Source organism: Platichthys flesus, chromosome 1, assembly GCF_949316205.1.
Source record: "Platichthys flesus chromosome 1, fPlaFle2.1, whole genome shotgun sequence".
NCBI lineage: Eukaryota > Metazoa > Chordata > Actinopteri > Pleuronectiformes > Pleuronectidae > Platichthys > Platichthys flesus.
In genome coordinates this window covers 14736643-14761631 of record NC_084945.1, presented here as the reverse complement: position 1 = coordinate 14761631, position 24989 = coordinate 14736643, and the positions used below count along the sequence as shown (strand labels likewise).

Genomic DNA, 24989 nt, shown 5'->3' with positions numbered 1-24989 from the left:
GAGGTGGTTTTCCAGTGATTTTTCCCAGTCGTAAACAAACTTCTTCTGATTATTTCAGTCACAACATCAGTTGGTTTACAATCTGTGAGAATGAGCAGAATAGATTCATGTGCAGAGTAGAGTAAAGTGCAGTGGTTCCATGGCTGAAGTATTTAGACCGAGCTCTGTGTTATTGGTCCTTGACTGAAATTGCTCAGGGACCCTCCTGCATCCCTCAGGCTTCACTCATAAACACTCCACTCAGCAGATCTGAATAAAACTTACACACACACACATACACACACACAAACAACACAATTCAAGATACACTTCATTCCACTGCCTCTTTCTCGAACATATCGATGCTCTGATGCTCTAAGTATTAACCGTCATCTTTTTCCATTTGCTTCTCTTTGCTCTGCATTTTTCTGCCTTCGCTCCGGGGGGAACACTCGCCTTGGAATTTTTAATTTCTTTTTAACACAGTGCATGATTATTTCCCATTCTGTTAGCTAGCACCTCTGACAGCTGTGTGTGGATATTTATGTGTGTGTGTGTGTACGCACATGTGTTTGCCTCCGGGTGAGGTGGAGGCAGTGTGTGTGGGGAGGAGAGAAATGACTGTTTTTGTCTGCTGTCCTCTTGAGCAAACAATGGAGGAAAGTGTCTTTCAGCACACAGATAACAGTCCGAGTTTACAAAGCGGCTTTTGGTGTGGGGTCTAATCCATAGAGACAAACTCTCCCACACACACACACTCGCAGACTTTTCTGTAATCCTCGCTCGTCTACAGTCTCTCATTGTCTGAGCCGCCATTCTCTGAGATGACACTTCAAAGTCGGTGTAACAGCACATTGTCTATCTGCCCCTGCAAACTGCTCTAAAGTACTTTAAACTCCCATAAGTATTTGGTCTCTGCTCAAAGCCTCTAATCTTACACACTTCTGGTGGTCTAACACACTTCATCCTTATGTGACACTGCCATACCTGTGTGTCTGTGTGTGTATTAGAGCCCGACTGATATGGAGATTGAACATAGAGATGAACAACGCATCTCTCTCACTATCCAGAATATCTCACATATCAGACACTTCGGGAGTATTTGTACAGTGGTTATTATAAAGAGCCAGGGTTATTGCACAGTGCCACGGTGGAATTGGCTGTTCAGGAGTGAGACGGCGTGGGGGAAGAAACTGTTTTTGTGTCTGGAGGTTTTGGGTGAACAGAAATCTGTAGCGCCTCCCGGAGGGGAGGAGAAGGGAGGAGTAGCAAGGTGCTATCGATACACGCACAGGTCACTCTCTCACCTGTCAATCCTGACGTTTTGACACCATTTTTATTTTGATAGCATGAAACAACTAGTTTGACTGTTTAGTTTGATCCATATCCCATTCACTAACATGGATGACCTTTACGGCAACAAGCCACCAGGTGGCGATCAAGATGATTCAAATTAATTTTTTTGGAGTAGCCAGTTTGACCATCTTTATCTACGGTCTGTGGTATTAGGGAGTAAAGCGTTTGCGATGCCGACATATCAGCCAATGATTTTACTGTATTTAAAACATTTGGTGTATGTTGTTATCAATTTAACTACAAAGAAATGTAATTGAAGCTTAATATTATACAGCTTAACCATGAATTTTATTGTTAATAACTGTAATTACAAAAATACAATTAAATATATAGAACCTGAATTAAAACATTTTATGTAAAATAAAATGTAAATATACATACCCATCTTTTCGTGATATCATTTTTATATTATAGATATCATTTTTTATCAGTGCATATTATCAAACATAAACTACAATACTGATATGACATTGAAATTCTAATCTCGGACGATATTATTGGCTGACAGATCCGTGAACAGATCGTTTGCAGAAATCTCTGTATCAGGTAGAGCGGCTTCAGAGAATATAACAGAGGAGAAAACAACGGAGAAAAGCTTCCAGTGACTGACTGGCTAACAGCTCAATCAGTAAATCTACATTACTGTCCAACTCAAAGTCCTTGCAGCTGACAGCTTGCCTCCCTGTCGCTGGCGTCTGATATACAGCAGAGGAGTCCTTCCCTCTCCTGGCTCTGCAGAAACCAGGCTGGGCTCAGTCTGTCCCTCAACCAGATTGATCCAGATTGAGACTGTAACCGGTTGGATTGCCGTTACCACAGGGAGTTACAACGTTCTGGACATGACCTTAGACTTTGTAGCTCATTTGACAATTTTTTTTATTTTGTATTAAATAATTCACTCAATCTGTTGCTCGGTTGCTGCTGCTGCTACAAATCCACAGAAACCTGGGTAAAATGTTAGATTCTGTTTGCCCCGGACCCTACGCTCTCTGCAGCTTTGCCCCACAGTCATTGGTCCATTAGGACCTTGGACCTGGGTTTCACCTGGTCAGTGGGTCAGTGAATCACAACATCATCTCTATTTCTATTGAAACACAAACACACAAAGGCACAAACACAGTTTCATTTCTGTTACCACTATAGCGTTTGACTGTGATACACCTCCTGTCGCCCGTGCTGTTAGCATGGCGGGGAGCTATTGATTGGCCCTGACAGAACCAATTACATTCAGTGACAGATAGAAACATGGAGCTGTCCACAGGGACGAGGCAATGGCAGAGCACAGGAGAGCGAGAGAGAGACAAAGGTAGAAAGTAAAAGACAAATGAATGTAGAATATAAAGGCGCACCTTTATATATGAGATACTCGAACAGCTGCTTTTTTGCACACACATACATCTATATACATTCTTTCATGTCAGCTACTAGCCTGTATCACTCCCTTGTTTGAGATATGCCTTTTAATAGTTGTCATAGTTAATGTATTCCCCTATCTTTAATCGGGGAATACATTAATGTCAAACTGATTAAAAAATGAATCAGGTCACAAACAAAAAAAAGAAATACTCTAAACTTAACACGAATGATTCTATTTTGAAGATGCTCTCAAACACTATAGGCCAGGAGGATGAAGTGTGTGTAGCATGCTGTGTATTGATCTGGAAGAAGAGTGAGGTTGGCTTGTGAGTAAATGCTTGCCACCTGTTGAAGGCTTTAAAAGCTTTGTCCTGGCTGTCGACAGCTCCCGCAGCCTGCAGAACAATTACTATCTCCACTGTCCGTCACATGCTTACTTTAGTTTTCTGAGTGTATTGTTGTTGTATCTGTGTGAGGACTGGGCAGCTCAACACTTTTGTATTTCCAGGGTGTATGACTACCAGCGTGTGCCGGCATCCCTGTCTCCTCTGCCCCTGGGACCCAGTGTGGCCAAGCGACCCCGCTCCTCCTCCCACTCCTCCGGCCACAGACGCAGTCGAGACAGAGCCCACTCCAAAAGCTCCAGAGCCCACTCCACCAGTTCAAGCACAGCCAAGTGTGAGTAATGTGTCTGAACTAAGGCTCGAAGCCGTATTCAGTCGAGGTCATGACGACAGGCTGCGTCAGATGATTCCCGTTTGCCTGAAGCTCTTGGAGGCAATGGTCAGCCTCTGCATTTAGATTCAAACCTTTATTACAGCCAAAGATTCTGATAAAAAGCAGCAACACACTGTCTCGTAAACAGGAAGTCAGGCTCATTGTATCGATCACATTCCAAATATTCCGTGTGTACTCGATACACACCAATTCTAGGTCAGTGGTTCACAAGCATTTTTCTGGTCCCCCCCAAACCCACATATGTTATCAATTATTCAAAACGATGGTGAAGCAACAAATAAAAACAGGATCCAAGTTGAATTTGAGGGAAATAAAGATCAGCACGTTAGCAGAGCTTTGTTTTTTCTACATAAATGAATCTAGCTCAATTTTACCCAAGTCAACCATTTCCCCCCCACAGCAATCTCCAAGCCCATCGGCTATTGTCTGATTACAAATCAGCCTCAGGGAGCAGCAGCCAGTATTTTGAGGCCTGCGATGTAGACAGCTGATATCTGGACCAAGACTCATTACAGTCCAACTAGTTTCTTTTATAACTCAAGTCAAATGTTTCTCCATATAAAACACAAACAGTGATACTTTTTTGTTCTAGATTTTTTATAAATTAAAACGCCTTTAACTGAAGCAATTGACTCAATGGGTTCCTCCTCTTTCTCTCTCCACATTGACTGTTTACCTGCGGGCAACCAAAGCCTGCTCAAACCTGATAAAACAAAAGAAACGGAAACCAGAAAACTTCCTGCCCCAAAAATCATGTTCCCCGCCTACAGGTTCTGCATATTCACAAGCAGAGTCTGTTAATAGAGATTACGCCTGCAGTGGTTCTTTCTTTACCCCCAGGGGGCGGCATCCTCATTTTCAGTAATTTTTTAGACACTAACACTTACTCACTGAGGAATTGAGACGGTTGATGCCCCTGTCTGGAGCCAGGAGACAGTTTCTTAAGGCTTAACATCGGTGACATCCCAGTGTCTCAGGGTGACCAGAGGACTTCAGGCCTGAGATTGAAAAAGTCTGTCTTGCTCAGGACGGCTCCTAACTGATTGAAATGGCCCAGACGTATTTGATAAGAGCCTGGTCGAATTCTCTAAATGCTTTGGAAAGATGTTACAATTGTTCGCCTCTTATCTCCTTTAGCACAGCACTGACCAAGGCGTCTGTCTTCCTCTTATGTCCTTATGAATACTACTTCACATCTTTTCTTGACCTCAAGATGTTTAAGTCTTTATACCAAGCTAAGCTAATCAGCTGCTCGCTTCAGCCATATGCAGCTCTAAACTGTAAAGCGTTCAGATATGGTAATAATGTTCTGAAATGTGTTGAACAGGAATGAGATATTTTTCTCTCGGGTTGTGTAATGTCCCAGTGTCCCTCACGTTCTCTGTGTCTCTGTGTCCCTGCAGTGGGCATGGAGGAGTTGCAGGTGATTAAAAAGGAGCTGACTCTGATAAAGACACAGATCGATGGGCTGCTCGACAGCCTTGAAAGGATGGACACACAGAGGAGTGACCACAAAGGTGAGACGCTCATTCAGGCAGACGGCGGAGGCGGGTCGGTCTGAAACTGGATGATGGATAATCCATTCGCGCATCAAAAACATTTTAAGGCGGACTCCGGTGGTACGCCAATTTCAGATTTCTGCTTGATTTGCTCCACCAGTCACAGAATGATTCAGGGCCTGTGCCGCAGGGAGCCTGCTGGCTGGGGAACACACTGTGCCAGCGGAGTCGCTCCTGTTATGCCTGACAAATCAATTAATTTTCGTCCTGTCAGGGATTTCGAAATGTTTTGAATCAATGGCTAAATCAGCTGGAGCAGGGACGTCAAGATGGAACATGCTGAACAAAGGGTTTGGTTAAAGTAACTGATGGATGAAGCTTCAGGATAAAAACAAATATCAGAGTGACAGCAGCTCAGTGCAGGTAAGAGCTGCTGCTGCCCTCATGTGGACGTTAAAACCCAACACAGTAACTTCCAGCGCGGAGGAAGAAGGAATCAAAGCTTTGTTATCCCTCGTAAGGAAATTGCTTTTTACTGCAATCTTAATTAAAATAATCACAAATCGTAAAATAGAATTTACAAACACTCATGTGGTTCAGTCCACCTTCTGCTAAGCACAACGTCCTCAGTTGCCACCACACTTAAAACGCTGTATTTATTTTTTAAACAATGACAGTTCTTTAACCTTGATTCTAAAGGTCATCATCAAAACGTTGTGCTGAATTTATTACAAAACAATTGACTAAAAAGACAAAGTGACAGCTGCGGCTGCAGGTGAGCAGCTGGGTGTGTGTGTGTGTGTGTGTGTATGTGTGTGTGTGTGTGTGTGTGTCTGTGTCTGTGTGTGTGTGCTGCAGAAAAGTGTGTGTACGTGTGTGTGTGTGTTCTCCCCTCTGCTTTCAATGACCTTGTACGATTGATAGCTCTCATCTTCATATTAATTTATCTCCGGCTCCACTTGATTCCCCTGTCTCTCACTATCTAGCCTGCTGTCTCTCGCCCCCCCCCCCCCCCCTCCCCCTCCCCCTGCTTCCTCCTCATCTGTCCTTCAACCTGTCACTCCCACCCTTGTTTTCTGTCATCTGGTCCAACGTCAGTGCGCAGACACTTTGTGAGCCGCAGTAAACATGTTTCTTCACACGCGTGTTTCAAGATATGGATAAGGTCCAAACCAAATTGCTTTTCCCCTAATTCCCATGTGTTGGTTCCTGTGTGGTAGGGTCTCCCCTGAGAGAGGACAGTCCGGCCTGCTCCCCATATGCTCTGTCCGCCAGCAGCCGGGAGCACTCCCCCTCCTCCCTCTCCCCACCCAGCTCCCGCCATCGGATCCACAGGGAGAGCGCTGGCCTGAGGGAGCCCGATGATGACCGCCACACGGTAAAAGCACACCTGCACATTCTTCAGGAGTTCATACCAAATGTATCAGCGGGGGGGTGGGGGCGGCAGCGCTCTTATGCAGCATGACACACATTTCCTGCTGTTATCATTGAGATTCATGACAAAGGTCAAAAATGGAGCAGCAGTTTTGTGGATGAAGACATATTAATTTGCCCGATTTTTATTTGGATCTGCACAAAACTGCTCACACTCATAAATATGAACCAAAATATGCTTTTTGATAAATTAACAAACATTTTGAAAACCCAATTGATTCTTCCCTGACCCAGACTGAATCCTTCCACCTGGTGGTAATCTGCCCAGTAGTTTTTGCTAATCTTTCTTACAAACAAACCAACAGACACAGACACGGTTGAAAACATAACCTCCTTACCAGAGATAATTAGAAAACTTGAATATGGCCAAATTTAATCTTTTATTAATTAGTTTAGTTTTCTTTTTTAGAGCACTGTCGTTTAGACAGACAAAACATCTAGACGTCTCAGTCTTGTGACGCATGTGCACATGTGCGTATCTCCTGTGAAATCAGATTATTCATGCACAATGAAATTTTACTTAGTCATTCCGAGCTTGCAGTTTAAATAAAAAGTCTCTTTGTTTGTCCTTCTCTCTTCTGTCTCATTGTTTGTCTGTCACAGATGAGCAACCCCAGCTCTGAACCAGAGGAGGAAATATGAGGGAGCAAACTCGGACGAAACGTAGGAGATGTGGATTAAGTGCCAAACACTGAGGAAGAGAACGACCACCGCCGAGCCAACGCTCATACCAGAGGCTTCATTCCCCAACTGGGTGTACATATCAGATAACACAGTACTTTTCATTGTATTGCAGCAGCTTGGTATGCGTGACTATACTTTAACGCGAAATGGCTGACACGGGGGAACTATACACACACAGACACACAGATGTGGATGTGATTGACAGGAATTAATGTTGGCCTGAGAGAATGAGGCGGGATCTTATCTAGAAAGTAATTATAAAGTCGAGCTGGAAGCAGGCTCATTTAACGTTCTCTTCTGTGTGAGGGGCTTTGCACCAACACCAATATTCCAGTATTAATCCAAATGTGACAATACAGCTTTCCTGATTAAACCTTATGTAACCTGCTTAACGGTTTATCCTTTCAATTTTTCTTCATATAAAAAGACAGAATGAGACTAAACAGTAATACACCGTAATCATTTAAAATAATAATAATAATAAAATGTGTATTTATGGCACAAGAATCTTTCTGCTGCTTCAACGGTGTATACCAGAAAAAGAAAGATCTAAAAAAAAATGTCTCTAAGAAAACTTTAAGCTTTTTACTCATTTTAATTAATTGTGCAGAAAACTATTCAAAAACTGAATATATGAATTAATCATGTATCCACTTTAATAGCATTGTCAATTCCAGAATAAGGGTCAAACTGGAATATTGTGTGCAATAGTAGTAAATGAAAAATATACATCTGTGTGTCTCAAAGTATTTCCGACTTGTAAAAGCAAAAGGATAAGATCTTTGATAGCAGCCTTTTGTTGACAGTCAACTTATTCTTGCTCTTGCTTGTACATGCTGATCATTCAGGAGAGAAAATGAGTTTGATGTTTTTTTGCTTGTAAGTTTTAGGTAGGCTACACCTGAGTGCTACTCTCTGAAAGTACTATACAGACAACCTTATAATGTTTAGAAATACTAGTAGTTTGTCTACTTTAAATGTGTGAGAGGAATGTTGCAGCTCTCTTTCCCTCTGTATTTGGCACTTAAAAGGCCCCGATCAGTGTGTAATATTGTGTATTATTGTAAAACTTTAATGTAACTGTTCTGCTGTCTGATTTTAGTCTTGCTTTGGGACTTCTTGTGTGTTTTTTTTAAAGACGACGATGTTATTATAATTCTTATAGTGTTACATGTTTTTGTTTGCAATCTTAAGATAAGCCAAGTGGAAATACTCATTGTCACAGTAGTAAAGGTATTTTCATATTGACTATAAACGCAGTTCATGCTGGTGTGTTTTATTCTGACAGAAACAGAGGAAATTATAAGAAACAAACATTTGGAAAATTATGTGAAAACAATGAAATATTAAATTGCTCATGTTACCAAACCAGACCACATACCCAACAATCTGAGGGGTGCAAATAATATAAGGAGAAAATATATATTTATTAACGGGGAGGTTTGATAAGGGTAAATATTACATTGAGACAGAGTGGATCATTACAGCCACTGATCACATAGTGACATATCTTATTGAACCTACTGCTCACATGGTTTCAGCAGAGGTCTGACCCACAGGAGACTGTGTGCGATATCAGTAACATGAACCAGCCCAAACTGCATCATTTTCCATCCAGACAATGTTTCCCATGAAAAAAATCAAATCTAAAGCTCAGTCGGAGTCACAATTCAGCAACATGTCGCACAGTTCAGAAACAGGTCCAATAATGAAATGAGTGAATTAGTTCTGTGAGATTAGTTCAGTCTGTCAAGGGCTCGGAAACAAAATCAGAGGAGCTCTTCAACACCTGCTTTCACTCTAGAAATTCAACTTACATATCTGAGACAGAGAAGAACTGATTTATAAAGCTAAGATGCTACGGCCACACAGAAAGGAAATAGCTGTAAAGATATTTATTTGTAACTGTTGAGTTGAAAGAAGCAATAGCACATACAATAAAGCTTTTGAAGTATTAACTAACAGGAAGAGTATTTAATAATTTAAAGAATACACAATGTGTGGTGCAGCCATATGTGAGCTTCGGTGCTATTTATATTTCCATTATATATTTTTTTCTTATGATGAAGTCATGAGGTACAATATTTTTTTATTTCGAATCATTCACATGAGGAAATACAGTTTTAACCAATTCAAATTAATATTGTGATTAATTTATTTATCTACTATTGGATTCAGTTCAGTTCACAGTTGAAGGCAAATTAGATATTGAATTATAACATTTACCCCAAAGCCGTCTTGTGGTTGATGTGTGTAGGTTCAAACTCTCTGACCAGATCATTTTCTGACATTCTCAAAGTTTTACCATATCGTTTATTAAACACTGATAAACACACAGTGGACTTGATGACTCTTCTGATGTGCTGAGTACAACAGTTTGGTATATGAAAATCAGAAAAACAAGAGGAGTAGTTCAAAGTCACCATTACAAAACATGATACAGGTAATTGCTTGTTTTCAACTTTTAGCACCAAATTATCCCTTAAAGGGATCTATTGACAGGAATTTTAAATGAAAAAATTCTAGTGATGTTTTCACGAGTGGGTTTCATCTAGATTATACAAATTGTGGTTTTATATTGAAATGCTTCATATTTACATCGGGGGGGGGGGGGGGGGGGGGGGTCCTCTCTCTGGAGGCTGCCATGTTTGTTGTAGTAGCCCTAACAGGACAAACTAAACACCCTTTGAGTTGTTATGAAAACTGAAGGTTACCACAGTTTCTCTTTCATGTTCTGAAGAGGAGGATGAGGTGAGGGGTGTTCAGCTGCAACATGCAACTTCACCACTTCATGTCCCTACATTCGACACACTGCAACTTTAAATTTGAGAATATTAAGCTAAACGCTTGGATGTGAATTACATTGGAATGTGAAGTTGAGGGTGTGTGGGGGGAGGAGACAGAGCACATGTCCTGTCAGTGAGAAATTCAAGCAGGAAGCTTCAGGTGAGGATTAGTAGCGAGGTAAGAAAATAAAAGAATGTTTCTTTAACTACAATTCACTACAATTGTGCCACTTTAAATGAGCCCCTGCCTCAATGCAGTCGAATGTGATCATTCATTTCCACTGAGTTCAAAGTGCTGGAGGCAGAGTGCGACTAAAGGGGAACTTGCAAAACTGGTCTTCTGTTGACAAAGAGATAAGCACATGTCTACTGAACAGGCCACAAGTTATGCTACTGAAGTCTGATGCTGTTAAATAAACCGTAACATTGCATTCCTCAGTTAAAACGGCTGACCCAGTTTCATTCCCTCATTATATTCTTCAGCACACATGAGTGTGTCCAGGCTGCAGAAACTGAAGGGTCATATTTTGTCTGAAAATAAGGTAAGCACAAAACTCTTACTAAACTAACTCTATCAAATAGAAGATTTTTGACTTAACATGACGAATGTTAAGCTACACAGCATTTTACATTGAAACTGATTACAGTATTATAGGGCAACTACATGAACTCTGTGGCTGTGGAGACATTTGGGTTAAATGACTCATGGAATTCAGAGACAGATCTTACATAATATTATATCCAGGGTATTTATTAACATTTACATTTACATTTTACAGTCATTATGATTAACAACTACCTGGTATTGTGGTTTTTAAGTCATGATGGGAAATCTTCCTCCCATAAAGGTCCATTGTAGTTGTTATAACACTTTTGTTCTGATTTTAACTATTGTTTATGATTTTACCTTGACTATTTTTAATAGTGCATCTGTACTGACATAAAGCACCATGATTTTGTGTTTGTGAAAGGAGCCATACAAGTATAATCTGATTGACTTACTATGACACTCTGATCTCTAATGTCCTGTTGTTCAATCATCCTGAGGATATTGTGTAATAAATGTTCATGTTCACATCTTTGTTTTCTATATAAGATTAGTTGATGACGGATAAACTACAAATCTGCATTTAAAATAATTATTGTTATATTGTCTGTTGTGATCTAATGCTTTTCTCTGATGAAAGACACAGAATCAATAAAAAAGTTCTTATAAACATCAGGATGCTCCCACCAACTCTTAGAAATTGTCAATTTGGAATAACCTGGCCAAGATAATTAAAACTTACCTGAATTCAGTGTATGTTTGAGAAAACTCGGCCTGTCTGAATGTAATTGTGTAACTTGTCAAGTATATGTGATAACTATTTGAGATGTGAGCTCATTCATTTAAAGTCTTACTCCCTTGGTCTTTAGAGCACAGCAATGGCAGGCTCACCAAGTCCGCTCACCACTCACGTGCTGAATACAGCCTTGGGCATCCCTGCTTCGAACGTGGCCCTCAGCCTCTCTCGACAAGTCCCCTCCACCAATGACTGGACACTGATAACCAACGGGTAAAAACCTTTTTTTCTCATTTCAGAGACTCAAACATTACTCTTGCAAACTTCATCACATATCTTACATCTCATGTCTCAACAGGACCACTAATGACGATGGACGATGCCCAGGGCTCATCACAAAAGAACTGTTCACCCCTGGTGTGTACAGACTGCATTTTGACACTGCTCAATACTGGGCGAGTATTGGCGACACCAGTTTTTACCCCTATGTTGAGGTGTGTAAACGTTTTTGTGTTGACATCGTATGTGTACCCTCTTTTAACCCGTAGTGTGAAGATAATAACAGTCCTTCCAGTCAGTGTGATCGTGTTGGTTGTTTGTTGCAGATTGTCTTCACTATAAATGACCCTGGACTGAAGTACCACGTCCCCTTGCTGCTGAGTCGTTTCTCTTACAGTACCTACAGAGGGAGCTAGAGCTCAGATGGGATGAGGTCCTGAGACTGCCTCCATCTATCAGGCACACACTGGCAGTGACAATGTCACACAAGGAAGAAACACAATCCTCCATGTAAATTATGAATGCATTTGAATATTGATGTCATACTCAATATGACTATTTTGCAGTTAAATAAATAATGTTCTGATATAATCTGCACGTAGGCTCACTCGTCATTTTTAAAATCGATTTCACAGTCACTATGACGTACAATATTTGTAATTACCAGTAGAATAAAGTGTTTCAGCTTTGTTTTTATTTTGTAAAAATATAAGTGATTCTTCCTCTTTCTATGTTTTTAAGAGGCAGAATTGGCCAAGTTTAGTGAAATAAAGATGTCACAAGAATATTAATTTCATACATACACACAAATTCATAATTATCTGTGCAGTAGCGATGGTGCATTTTTGTTGTATTCAGAAGTAAAAAAAACTATAAACAAACTACACCCATTAAAAGAGCACGACTACACCACAGTCAAGTCATTTCAACATCACCTCCACTGACTTTGTATATGGCCCACATTAAAATTAATTTAGGCCTCAGGTCAGATATGTTATATATATATATATCACTTTATTTATATATTTGTGAGGACCTTTGGAGGGTTAAGACTTGGTTTTAGGGTTATGGGTAGAATTAGGTTTAGGTCAGGGTGGGGTTGAGGGTTAAGTATTTAGTTGTGATAGTTAGGGTAAGGGTAAGTGGCTAGGGAATGTGTAAGGACTAGGGTTAGGGTTATGTAGAAGACTGTCCTCACTAAGATAGAAGTACAAACATGTGTGTGTGTGTGTGTGTGTGTGTGTGTGTGTGTGTGTGTGTGTGTGTGTGTGTGTGTGTGTGTGTGTGTGTACATGTGTGATTGGTTTTCTTGATTTCATATTATTGACTATATTTATGTTTACTTTGTTGACACGGTTGTGGTCTCTGTGAGTTTGTTGCATGTATGTTGTGTATTCAATACAGAAAATACAATACAATAAAAAATACAATATTAAAACAATCTATAGTAGAAGGCGATTTTCATTTAAATGTAAAGAGTTTAATTTGAATGAACCTTCGTCCTCATGAATAAAACCAAAACCAGGAAAATCTTTTTTCTACGGCTGGTGAACTACTCTGTGTTCGATTGCTCCCCCCTGCCCTGTCGCATGGATCAGTCTCATCCAAATCGACTCCACTTCCTGCAGCTGAGAAGGGCCTTGGCTCCGATGGGAGAATAGTGTGATTTCTTTAGCTCAAAACATTCTCTCATCTTCTCGGACTTAGCTCCATTTTCCCTTTTGTGAAAACATGGCGGACGAAGAGTTAGAGGCGATCCGGCGGCAGAGGATGTCGGAACTACAGGCAAAACACGGGGTGAGGCACTCTACACCAGCCGAGGAGCGTGTTAGCAGCCGCCCATATAAGGGATGACTGGGTTCATGCTGCTGCTAGCTAGTGGAGCTAAATCAGTCACCTCACCAACACAAAGCGGTCCCACAGGGAACACACCGTACATGCTGACTTACTAAAGCATAGATGAACGTGTGTAAACCGTTCAAAACCAGCTGTGATGAACAGAAACCACAGTAATCACCAGCCTCGCCTCCCTACTAGCTGTGAATCTATTGTGACCCAGCGAACTGACAACGTGAAGCCTCATTGGAGCTAAACGAGTAATAAACCAGACAAACTGTTTTATCCATGAGACAATAACCTGACTGACATGGCTCAGGTGGATATTTCATTCATTAACGAGATTATCTATTGTTCTGCTAATGACCTGCTAACCCAGAAGGCTTAATTTTGTTTATTTCATTATAAACTTATTAAAGAATACAGGGAAATATACTAACTACTACGTTGTAAGACAGTATTTTACATATATTTAATGTGGTATCCTTTATAATGTAATATCATGAAGGGCTGAGCCATAAAGCACTGTCAATTATTATGGGAATTTACTTTTCATCAATAGCAGTGAAATCAAATTCAAATATATATGTTGACATAATCCTTATGTGTTGTGTAAAACACTGTGAGAATGTACAACACAATTGAATTGTTCTTTCCATCACTCAGTAGCTAAAATCAGTATTTGAATTTAAAAGAAATAATGAGACATTTATTGTGATAATTATCAATATCGACAAATATGAGTATTTTATCCTGACATCATTTTTTCGACCAGCACTAATTTCAAGCAAATCAGTGCATTCATTTAACACAAAGTTTGTTGTTAGATTATTGAACCTTAGTTTTACAGTAAAATGTCACCGCTTAAATGTCAACGACTGCAATGATTACTTGTTAAATAAAGTTAATAATAGAATAATCAACTGCTGTGATAAAAAAAAAAATTCATTTAAAGCGAAGAATGAAAAAACATTTGCTGGTTCCAGCTCTACCAGTGGGAGGATTTGGCATTTTCTTTGTCCCACACGATACTAAACTGAGGGTTTGGAAGTGATTGACAGACAAAACGAGACGTGCATTCAAGCCTTCATCTGATGAAAATAATAGCTGGCATTTTTCTATATGATCTGCTACTTATAGAGAAAACAAATTCAGTTGCAAAAAAAAAACTGAAAAAATGCAGGATAATACATAATGAAAACAATTATCACAGACATTGTTTTGAATTAGAAACTGGCACCATTACAACAGTCTGTTCTCCAGTGAGCACTGAGAGGTTAAAGTAGTGTCCAACTGAGTTTATACATAGTTAATGCCCTGATACATACAGTATATTGTACATATCATTAGTGTACTCTCCCTCTAACCCATTGTTATTATCGTGTTGCTGTCTTGCATGTTCTTCCAGGATGCTTCAAATAATCAGCAAGGAGAGGAGGCCAAACAAAGGTGAAATGGGCTCAATACTTATAGCAATTCTAGTTTATTTATATACTCTACCTTAACTTCTCTGCAGATCTTGAAACTTCTTTATTACCTTTAAATTGAATATCAACTTTTCCAGGATCACAGTTTGTTTAAAAAACAATGAGAATTTAAATCTGTGGAATTAAACTGATTCTCTACCCGATGTATGTCTTTGTTTTATTTTTACTTTGTCTTGTATCCAAACACTATTTTATAGATGCTAATGTGGGATTTATAATAACTTTATATTAACAGAGAGGGTGACATGAGGAACTCTATATTGGCCCAAGTTCTTGACCAGTCTGCCCGTGCCAGATGTAAGTCTGCTCTCAAATCCATATTTGAGCCTTTTGAAATATCCGTTTGGAAATGAATCCTGTTTACTCTTTTTCTTCAGTAAGCAATCTTGCTTTGGTGAAACCAGAGAAGGCCAAGGCAGTTGAAAATTATCTCATTCAGATGGCTCGCTATGGGAAGTTGGGAGGAAAGGTAAGAGACTGTCTTCTGTAGCTTGAAGTGCTGTGTATGTGGCTGTATGCGTATATTCTCTCACATGGAAACAGTGCAATGACCAGATTCTCTCTTGTCAGATTTCTGAGTCAGGCCTGATCGAAATCCTCGAAAAGGTCAGCCAGCAAACAGAGAAAAAAACCACTGTCAAAGTAAGTGCCTCTGAAATGTTGCAAATGTTTGGTGCATTTATTTTTCTCTAGTGCAGCTGATAATTTTTTCTACATCTTCTCACAGTTCAACAGACAGCGGGTGATGGACTCAGACGATGACGATGATTTCTAACTCTCAATTGGAGCCCTGGAACGAGCCAAGAAATCGGGAGAAGAAATGCTTTATTTGGACTCGGATAGCATCTCGAATCAGCGAATTCCAGTTAGCTAAATCCTGGGATGCTGTGGGTCTCTGGAAAACACACCAAGACATGAGGTTGACATTGTGGCATCAGTGGTGGGGGGTAAAATACACAGGGTGTCAAAAAGGCAATCTTTTGTGACCCTATTCTGTCAAGTTGTAACAAATTTGCACTGCATATGTTGTACCCCTGACAACTCACAGCACTGTGTGACTCCTCTTGTTCTTCGTGTTAGTTACTCTTTTTATTTCTCCACGATCGATTTTCTGTTCTTCATATGTATAATGTTAGACAAAATGCAAAACTCTGCTGATGCATTTTATCTAGAGTGATCATTTAATACAAAAAATTGTTTGTGTTCAGGGCCAGTTTCCTGTCACACCTGGATGTTGCACTTGGATATTTTCTTTTGCAGACATGTATCTTGAAGGTTTACATACAAATAAAAAAGAAGCCTTAAATTCACGTTTTGCTTATTTCTAAGGGAACCATTTCTGTTTTTTAGCCGCTTAAGAGGTTAACATCTTGGGTTTTAACACAAACTCTGTTCCAGTGGGTTGGACAATTTTTCAGACAGTTTTCAGTTCAGAATCAAGATTTTTTTTTTTTTATAAACCACATTGCTGAAACCTGACAATCTGTTATGGGTAAGATACTTTGTGTCATTCAATTAAAGTTTTGGAATCCTTTAATTTAAAAAACAATTATGACAAGTTATGATCCTACATTGATTTTTTTCTTAACTTAAATGCATGTAAACATATCCTTTTCATTCCTATTAAACATTAAAGAACAGTATTAGTAAACGTTATGCAGACGGGTGCCTCTGCCATTGTTAAACTCTTTTCATCATTGTTTCTTATGCATTTAGCCACATATAAATGTAATTGGTCAAGGTGGAAAGTGTAGTCATTTATTAGTTTAATGTCTATTCAATGAGATATTCATGCTCTTTACATTTTGTGTAAGTATAGTTATAAAATATTTCTAATTGAATGTGTGATAGGAGTAGTACAGAGTATAAATACTTGAGTATTTTAGCTAAACTTCACATGTACTTACTAATGTATATTCATGCTTCCTGTATATGTGTGTTTATATAAATATATGTATATTAGAATGACAGTATTGTACATGTGTAATAGTTGACAGCAGACAGTGTGTGTAAGGGGGACGGTCTCTATCCTTGCCTCATTTTCGCACGACCGTGGTCAGATGATTTCTCATTGGCTATTACGGCTCCTCCATCAAAACGGCTCGTCTCTGATTGGCGGACACCTGAGCCACATGTTCAACACAAGCCAATGAGGCGACAGCTTAACGCTCCAGTTGATGACAGGGAAGCTGCAGAACACGAGAGGATCAGCGACAGTGAATGTTGAACCGCACCAGTACCGGTACACTTCAAACTGCTGGTTTCACTGGTTGTGTCTGGAGAGAAACATGGAGAAGCCGAACACAGTGACCTGCTGCGCTCCTGTGAACATCGCTGTCATCAAATACTGTGAGTATGTCCTCCGGTGCTGTGGGTCAAACCCGGTTTAAACGATCAGACGTGGGTTTCCTGAGTGTGACCCGGGGGTCAGGTGTTAGTAAACACTGGTCACTTGTGTTGTTTCACACATTTTCACTGTTTTACACCGACGCTCGGTCATTTACTGTGTGTTCAACTCGTGTGCTTTTCAGGGGGGAAGAGAGCTGAAGAACTAATCCTCCCCATTAACTCGTCCCTGAGTGTCACACTGCACCAAGACCAGGTATTTAAGTCCAAAACCGTTTGAGCAACACTGTGTGTGTGTGTGTGTGCGTGTGTGTGTGTGTGTGTGTGTGCGCGCGCGTGCGTGCGTGCGTGGGTTTGAGAACAGTAGGTTTTTCAGATGTCTTCTTTTGCTCCTGCCCAGGGCTGCAACAGTGAATGAGTGTGTTTTCCTGCTTTCATATCAATCAATCAAACTTTATTTGTAAAGCATCTTTCATACAGTTTAGTGCAGCTCAAAGTACTACACAACCGACTGATGCTTGCTGTGAAATACCATAAAAAAGAAACGTTATGAAGCTATAATAACAACACAAAAGGATGAAATAGATGAGATAAATATGTAAAAAGTCAAAGGGGGATGAAAATAGATAATCTTTTTAAGATAATGGTGCTGTAAAAAGCTTACTTACCAAATAACTCAGCATAAATACATGATCCCAATTAAAAAAAATGGACATTGCCTCTGAATTGTGCTTGCATAATGCAATGTGCAAATATCTTGAGGCTAAAGTTTTTCAATCTGACATCATACCAGTGATACGACGTCTCCTACGTGTGGTCAAAGATTTGGTTTCTTCTGTTTAGCTGAAAACAACAACAACCGTTGCAACGAGCAGATCATTCCAGGAGGATCGAATATGGCTCAACGGCAAAGAGGAGGACATAACCCATCCAAGAATACAGTCCTGTCTCAGAGAGAGTGAGTCCTGTCTGTTTTGTCTCACCCTCTGTCAGTCCCAGAGAGTGTAGTTTAATGTCCTTCTTCTGTGTTCTGTACGCAGTTCGAAGATTGGCACGGAAGAGACGTAACGATGGAGACCCTGGTTCGAATTTGACCGGTTTGTCCCACAAAGTCCACATCTGCTCAGTTAATAACTTCCCCACTGCTGCAGGACTCGCCTCCTCCGCTGCTGGATTCGCCTGCCTAGGTAATTAATGGAATAGAATCACACTAATAACAATTCCCAACAGTTCCCTTTAAACTACATTGTGTTGCCTCTGTCCGTTCTTCGAAGTGAATAGTTGCACAAACTTAAAGGAATGGTTCATCCAAAAAATAAAATTCGCTCATCATCCACTCACCCCCCTATGACAAGGGAGGGTGGGTATTTTTGAGAGAGTCCACAAAACACTTCTGGAATTTCAGGGGTAAACTTTGTTAGAGCAGAATCCAATACAATTGAAGTCAATGGTGAGTCCTTCTTCAGACGCAGTAAAACAACAGACAAACTAATACATGCCTCCATACTGATCCTGTGGTTTCGTCCAAGTGTCTGGAAGACCCGACATTCATTTTCAACTCCATCGAGGTCATTGTCACCTTGTTTTGATAGCTTCCTATGAGGTGCATTCAGGGACCGTCGGAAATGCTATAGTCCACTAGCTTAGCCAATTCTGTTGAACTTTAAAGCTTAATACAAGATGGAAAGGACCTTGTTTCCAGTAGAATGTGAATGTCGGGGCTTCAAGACATTTGTATGACACCAAACAAGCAGTATGGAGGCATGTGAAGTTTTTTCTGTGGTTTTATTACGTCTGAAGATAGGTCACTAATCAACTACACCGTTTACTCCTGAAACTCAAAAGGTGTTTTGTGGACTAAAACACTTTGCTCCTCCACTGAACTATCCCTTTAAGTATCATTTAACCTCATGGAGAAATTTAGTTTTGACAAACTACTAAGACCCCTGTGTCTCTGTTGCAGTTTACACTCTGGCTCAGGTGTTTGGCGTTGAGGGGGAGTTGTCTGGCATCGCTCGGCAAGGCTCAGGCAGCGCCTGCAGGAGTATGTATGGGGGTTTTGTGCAGTGGATCATGGGGGAAAAAGATGATGGCAAGGACAGTCTCGCGCAGCAGGTGGAGCCAGAGACTCACTGGCCTGAGCTCAGAATCCTCGTTCTTGTGGTAAGTGTGATTATGTGTGTGTGGGAGAATGAAAGAATAAACGTGTGCCTGTGTTAGCACATACGTTCTCTACGTTGAAAAGCACTTGCCTGTTGTTTGTACTTGTATAAATAAGAATAGTAACATAAACTTGTACTTCACGTCCTCACTGTAAATGAGATTAGTACAAAGTTACAGCGGCTGTAATTTGATGTGTTTTGCTCACAGGCCAGTGCTGAGCGTAAACAAGTGGGCAGCAGCTCTGGGATGCAAACCAGTGTACAAACTAGCTGTCTATTAAAGGTAATGTGTTCACCCTCCAACACGCATGAATAAATATACTAACATCACAGTCAGTATGCTGCATTTAGACCAAGTTGACTGATACTCACAAGAGGGTGTATTTCCATTCTTTTCTCTGTGTGCAGCATCGGGCTGAGTCTGTTGTCCCCGGCCGAATGGTGGAGATGATCGAAGCGGTGCAGAAAAAGGACTTCACTGCGTTTGCTGAGCTGACCATGAAGGACAGTAACCAGTTCCACGCCACCTGCCTCGACACGTACCCTCCCATCTTCTACCTCAATAATGTGTCTCGACAGGTCATCAACTTGGTGCATCGATATAACAGGCACTACGGGGAGACCAGGGTGAGTGATCTCACAGCTCTGAGACACAGCTCCTAGAAGACAGAAAACTTTGAGGCAGGAACATGTTTGTTAATCTAGTGTTACATTCGTCCATCTGGATCACCGTCTGTGTACCTTTTTCCATACAATTATCACTGCATATAAACACATTGTTTAATGGTAAATGGTTTTTTATTTTTATAGAGCTTTTCTAGTCTTCATGACCACTCAAAGCGCTTTACAGTACAGTTTTACATTCACCCATTCACACACACATTCACACAGTGCCTCTATTCGCAGCACTTTCTTATTGTATGGGGGGCATTTCAGGGTTCAGCATCTTGCCCAAGGACACTTCGGCATGCAGATGGGTCAGACTGGGGATAGAACTGCCGACCTTAAGGTTGGAGGATGACCACTCTACCCCTCAGCCGAAGCCGCCCACAGCCGCAATTAAAAACTGTAATCACTTTATTATAATTTTCTAATTGATTAAGAGTGATTCAGTCCACTGCAAAAAAGAAACATCGCATTATACAACTTCAGAGCAAACAATGCAAACTACAAACATCATTTGTATGTGATGGTGTCTATGTTTTGTAATAATATATTTCACAAAGTGTGGGTAACTGTTGCCCCCTCAGCTCTATATTACTACCACAGAGAGTCTGTTCTCACAGCTGAGTTTCAGAGCTGTTGTAATAAATATGTGAAACTTATATCGTAGTCTTCTGACTTGGAAACAGAGAAACTCTATATCTTTATATGACAGTCCCCATCGGTTTGTTTCCTTCTAGGTGGCCTACACTTTCGACGCAGGGCCAAACGCAGTGATCTTCACGCTACAGCAGCACGTTCCTGAGTTCGTCCAGGTGGTCCAACATTTCTTTCCCCCAGAAACCAACGGAGGAGAGTGAGTTAACAGTTCCGGGACTTTACCTCTTAGTTCTCTGATAGGTACCTTTCTGTACTATTGTAAATATTAAGGTGTGTTTTTCTTTCAGCCCTCTCAGTTTAATTCTTTTTCTACAGGTTTATTAAGGGTCTTCCAGGTCACTGTGCTTCACTCTCTGAGGATCTAAAGCAGGCGATTGGTCTAGAGCCCATGCCGAAGGGAATAAGCTACATTATTAGTACCAAGGTACACATACACACACTCGCACACACAAGTTTAGATTCATGTCTGCATTTCCTTATAAACAACGCTTATGTAACACTGTGTTGCATTACTTTGGTTGAGTATTGTAGCACATAGTGTGTTGTACATCAGCTCTTCTGCTTTACACACACAACAGTAGAGAATCAGTCCAGTATTTGATGTTTGTTATTTAGGTTTAGATGTAATTCATGCTTTTAACTCTGATGTATTTTAGACATTAACACTCAGACACTTCAAGAGGTTTCTCTGGTTAAAGTCAGATCTTGTTTTGTTTTTTGGAGGCTGGACCAGGCCCGTGTGTTGTGGGGGATTCCACTGAGCATCTACTTGGATCTGATGGTCTGCCTAAGAAGACGGCATGACGCCCTGCAGACCTGAAGAAGCAAAGTTCCCCAGAGCAATAAAGAAGCCAATTATGGTCCTAAATAACTTTCTTTACAAACACCAGGCATCTCTTTTACAACTATTGGTGCTTATATTTCTCCCTTCATGTCTCAAATTGAACTGGTGTCCCTCAGTCTTTACACTACACTGTATTCTTAGAATATGTTTGCAATATTTCTAAGAGACAGTTATTACCTTCGCCAAGGATGGTGATGATTCCATGCTGTGTTTGATTATTATAGTTATTTGACAATAAATGGATACTTGTAAACATACAGAACCTATTTCAGTGATGTTCATCTTATTCTGTAAAATAGAATAAAATGTATTTTAGGCAGTAAAATGTGGTTCCTTCTTGTTTTTGCATTGTAATTTATATTGTCATAACATTACCAGATTAGAGTTAGCTTGTTCTTTAAGGAACTAACTTGGAATTACACTCTGTAGGCAAGTTTAAAGCTCTTTTAATATAATGTTTCATAAAACAATGTAATTTTCCATAATTCATGTTCACCACTGACTCCAAAATGTCTCTGTTTGGGGGCTTCAGTTTATTTGCTGTGTCTTACATATGTTGTTTATTAACTGTCCCCACTTGAATTTGTAAATGCCTCGATGATCACACAAAGCAAACACAGGACCAGGACTCCTTAGCAGAAGAGATATGGGAGCTTCCTGGATAAATACATTAATAAAACAGATGACAACATCTTTTTACATACATTGCCAAACTGCTTACTTCTAGTTTTCAATGTTTGACTGAGAAAACTCACTCATTCCTCCATTGATGGACAAATCTTTTAAAAGTGTTTAGACTTAACCCATCAATATTTAAAAGTGACTCCAATTCCACCTGTTCTATTGTTAGATTACCTGTCTGGTTTGTCTCACTCCTTTGGGAAATGACGTCAAATGGGGCGTGGTGGTCTGTCGAAGCCCCTCCCCCCGCTCACACATGCACACACCTCACATCTCGGAAAATACATCTTCTTCCTTGTAGAGTCGATCAAAGCTGCGAGTCAGTGAGGGAACTTTCAGAGTGTTTCAGAGCACTGAGACTGAGGAGGTGAACACTATGGGTAAGATAGAATGGGCGATGTGGGCCAATGAGCAGGCTCTGGCTTCAGGACTCAGTGAGTATTTCTTTTTTTTTTCCACATTCCAACCGGGGTTGTTATTATTCTGCTTCAGCATTTTAACATTAGATATTTACATGCTTCTGTAACTTTATTTCTATTTTAGTGAAAACTTAAAACTGCAGCCTTAAAGTAAATGTTTACTTCATCACAAGCTTGTATCTTTGTTGAGAGTAAAGTAAAGTGTGTGTGTTTTGACACTTATATTTGTTGTATTCTCACTTTTATTTCATCTTCCTGTTTGCTCCTTTCAGTTCTGCTCACTGGAGGTATTGTGGGGGTGGCCGGACAGTTCAGGGGCTGGCAGTTTGCGGCCTACGCTGTGTATCCTTCATATACTTTTCATAATTCATAACGACTCAGTTTAATATCTTCATATACTTGTCTTATTGAAAAGATAACTCTTTGAACGTATTGCGCGTATTAGCTGTAAGTGGTTTTGGATAAAAACAAATACCACGTTTATGTTGCTACATTGTGAAACTTATGTACAATGTACATTAATACCATGCTGTGTAAGAATTCATACATCACAAGCATAAATGCACAAATGAGATTTAGATTTAGGCTGAAATATAGGGTGGAAAATAAATTGATGCCACAACCTAACAAGATCATGTATATTTATAGTATTTTATACTTGACACATGGAAACAGCATCGATAGGAGCTGAAATGCAAAGTTAACATTTTAACCTGGCCTCATGTTCTATGGATTTAAGGCTTAAACTAATATATAATAAGTCTCAAATGTGCCTACCTCTATCGAGATACAAGAGTTCTGATTTATTTTACACTGGTTAAAGGAGAACATGACAGTAGGAATTGTACTCTCTGAATTCTCACTGTATTGCAAATGTTCCTTTCTGTCAGAAACAATAAGTAAATTCATCAGGTCCACTAATGTTTATTTAAACTCGCTCGGATTTGCTGTCAGTCATATGGTTATTGTGACCTGTTGAACCATGTGACATGAATCAGCCTTGACAGAAAACTAGTGCTGCCGGAGTGTTTGTGTGTCTTCTGGAGTATCCCAGGAGCAAGAGGTCCAAGGGCACGAGCATGGAGAGAACGTGAGTGATGTTTTAACATTTTAGATGTTTGTAACATAATCATCTGTAGTTATATATTGCAATGCTCATTCTTCACTTCGGATTCTTGTTCTGCGTCAGGGGTCAGCACTGCTTCACTGTGGTTGTAAAAGCATTCGGGCCATTGACAAGGAACTACTACGTCAGAGCATTTCTGCATGCAGCGTGAGTGAACTTTAAAAGGCTCTCTCCTCTGCTGAACAGCATTCCTCTCATTGACATTCAATCTGTCCAACGAAAGATGAATTCCTTGTCATCTGGTCTTTTGTTCTGAAAGTCTCTTTGTGTCCTTTGGTCTTTTTTTTTTTCAGAATCTGTGTTCCTGGAGGTTTCATGCTCGCCACAGTCCTCGGTTGCGTCTGCCTCGGCATCGCCAGCCTCATCTACCTGTCGGTGAGTTGGATGTAGTCACTGTGTTATTCTCCACTCAGGCAGGTTAAATATTGTCTACCTTGATAAAGTTGTGAGCTGAAGGAAGGAAGTGGCCGGTTGACGGTAACAAGGAAGAGATTGTTTTATTACAGTTTCCTCTATTGAGACACAGCCCTGTGGTTATGAAAGCTGACAGTCAGGGGTGTGACTGAATTCTTCAACAGGTCAAAATTTGGCAATTAACCCTAAGTTTGAATCATGTTTAACTGGATTTACAATACACACAACCATTACTGACTGGCATTCTTTATCATGTTCTCGCTTTTATAGGCAGCTATCCATGGCGAGCACTGGGAGCCCATTCTGCCACGGAAGGAGGTTCGAAAGCCAGCGGAGAGCATGAAGAACCCTCCTCAGAATCCACCTCCGAGACCTCCTCCAGAGACGCACAGGAAACGGGTGGACGACCTGGAAGGAGCCGCCTATGACAACCCTTTCTCTGTTACTGACAATGAGTAACTGGCCCAGTGCCCCGTCCTCTGTGTGTCATCCAGTATCTGCACTGAGAGCTTGGAAATGTTAAAAACCAGTCACAGCGGGACATCACCAGGTTCTGTGAGTCTGGTGACTGAACAACACCCGTTATACCTGCAAAGAAATATGTCAATACGTAAAAAAATATTTTACTGTTGAAAAAAAAAACAGAGGAGATACACTTAAATGATGTAGCTGCTGAGTGTCAACCACATGTATTTTTACTGCTTTGGTTAAGGTGTAAACCAATATATGTTTCTGAACAAACCACCATGTATTTTAAGCTGTGTTGCGTATATTGTTGTCTTGCATAGTTTCACATTATATTGTATAATGTATATAGTGTATTACTGTGTGTTCTTATCCCTTTTTTATTTCTGTATTTCTAAGTCAACTAATCAATATACTGAAAGGCTGTCATTGACCATACATCATTTTTTTTCTCTACTTTTAATGTCTCGCAAATAAACCTGTTGAATCTCA

The 24989-nt window shown here is 40.3% G+C and overlaps 5 protein-coding genes across 8 annotated transcripts in view; all 5 read left to right on the top strand.

Moving 5' to 3' along the window:
• LOC133951959 (heterogeneous nuclear ribonucleoprotein C-like) overlaps positions 1-8315 on the top strand; it is a 38601-nt gene extending 30286 nt beyond the window's left edge. For all 3 annotated transcript variants that reach the window (XM_062386217.1, XM_062386232.1, XM_062386226.1), the window contains exons 4-7: positions 3200-3369; positions 4833-4946; positions 6149-6306; positions 6966-8315. In XM_062386217.1, coding sequence (XP_062242201.1) covers positions 3200-3369; positions 4833-4946; positions 6149-6306; positions 6966-7004 — 481 coding nt within the window. In that variant the 3' untranslated portion in view covers positions 7005-8315. The remainder of the gene's footprint in view (positions 1-3199; positions 3370-4832; positions 4947-6148; positions 6307-6965) is intronic.
• Positions 8316-9873: 1558 nt separating this feature from the next.
• uraha (urate (5-hydroxyiso-) hydrolase a) lies at positions 9874-11991 on the top strand. Of its 2 annotated transcripts, none has more exons than XM_062386212.1 (5): positions 9874-9992; positions 10316-10374; positions 11249-11388; positions 11474-11609; positions 11721-11991. In XM_062386212.1, the coding sequence occupies exons 2-5, from the start codon at positions 10321-10323 to the stop codon at positions 11808-11810; spliced, it is 420 nt and encodes a 139-aa protein (XP_062242196.1). In that variant the 5' UTR covers positions 9874-9992; positions 10316-10320; the 3' UTR covers positions 11811-11991. The 2 variants fall into 2 exon arrangements, with proteins under 2 accessions (XP_062242196.1, XP_062242192.1); XM_062386208.1 differs by having other exon boundaries at positions 9907-10010.
• A 992-nt stretch (positions 11992-12983) lies between these two features.
• On the top strand, positions 12984-16027 carry pdcd5 (programmed cell death 5). Its single transcript, XM_062386197.1, has 6 exons — positions 12984-13191; positions 14639-14679; positions 14953-15014; positions 15095-15186; positions 15288-15359; positions 15445-16027. The coding sequence occupies exons 1-6, from the start codon at positions 13126-13128 to the stop codon at positions 15490-15492; spliced, it is 381 nt and encodes a 126-aa protein (XP_062242181.1). The 5' UTR covers positions 12984-13125; the 3' UTR covers positions 15493-16027.
• Positions 16028-16901: 874 nt separating this feature from the next.
• mvda (mevalonate (diphospho) decarboxylase a) lies at positions 16902-21717 on the top strand. Its single transcript, XM_062386186.1, has 10 exons — positions 16902-17066; positions 17249-17319; positions 17907-18021; positions 18104-18250; positions 19027-19226; positions 19434-19508; positions 19634-19852; positions 20629-20744; positions 20864-20972; positions 21272-21717. Exons 1-10 carry the CDS (start codon positions 17006-17008, stop codon positions 21350-21352), a joined length of 1194 nt encoding a protein of 397 aa, XP_062242170.1. The 5' UTR covers positions 16902-17005; the 3' UTR covers positions 21353-21717.
• Positions 21718-22353: 636 nt separating this feature from the next.
• Positions 22354-24989, top strand: LOC133951917 (cytochrome b-245 light chain). Its single transcript, XM_062386176.1, has 6 exons — positions 22354-22507; positions 22765-22834; positions 23508-23582; positions 23682-23765; positions 23912-23993; positions 24303-24989. The coding sequence occupies exons 1-6, from the start codon at positions 22450-22452 to the stop codon at positions 24489-24491; spliced, it is 558 nt and encodes a 185-aa protein (XP_062242160.1). The 5' UTR covers positions 22354-22449; the 3' UTR covers positions 24492-24989.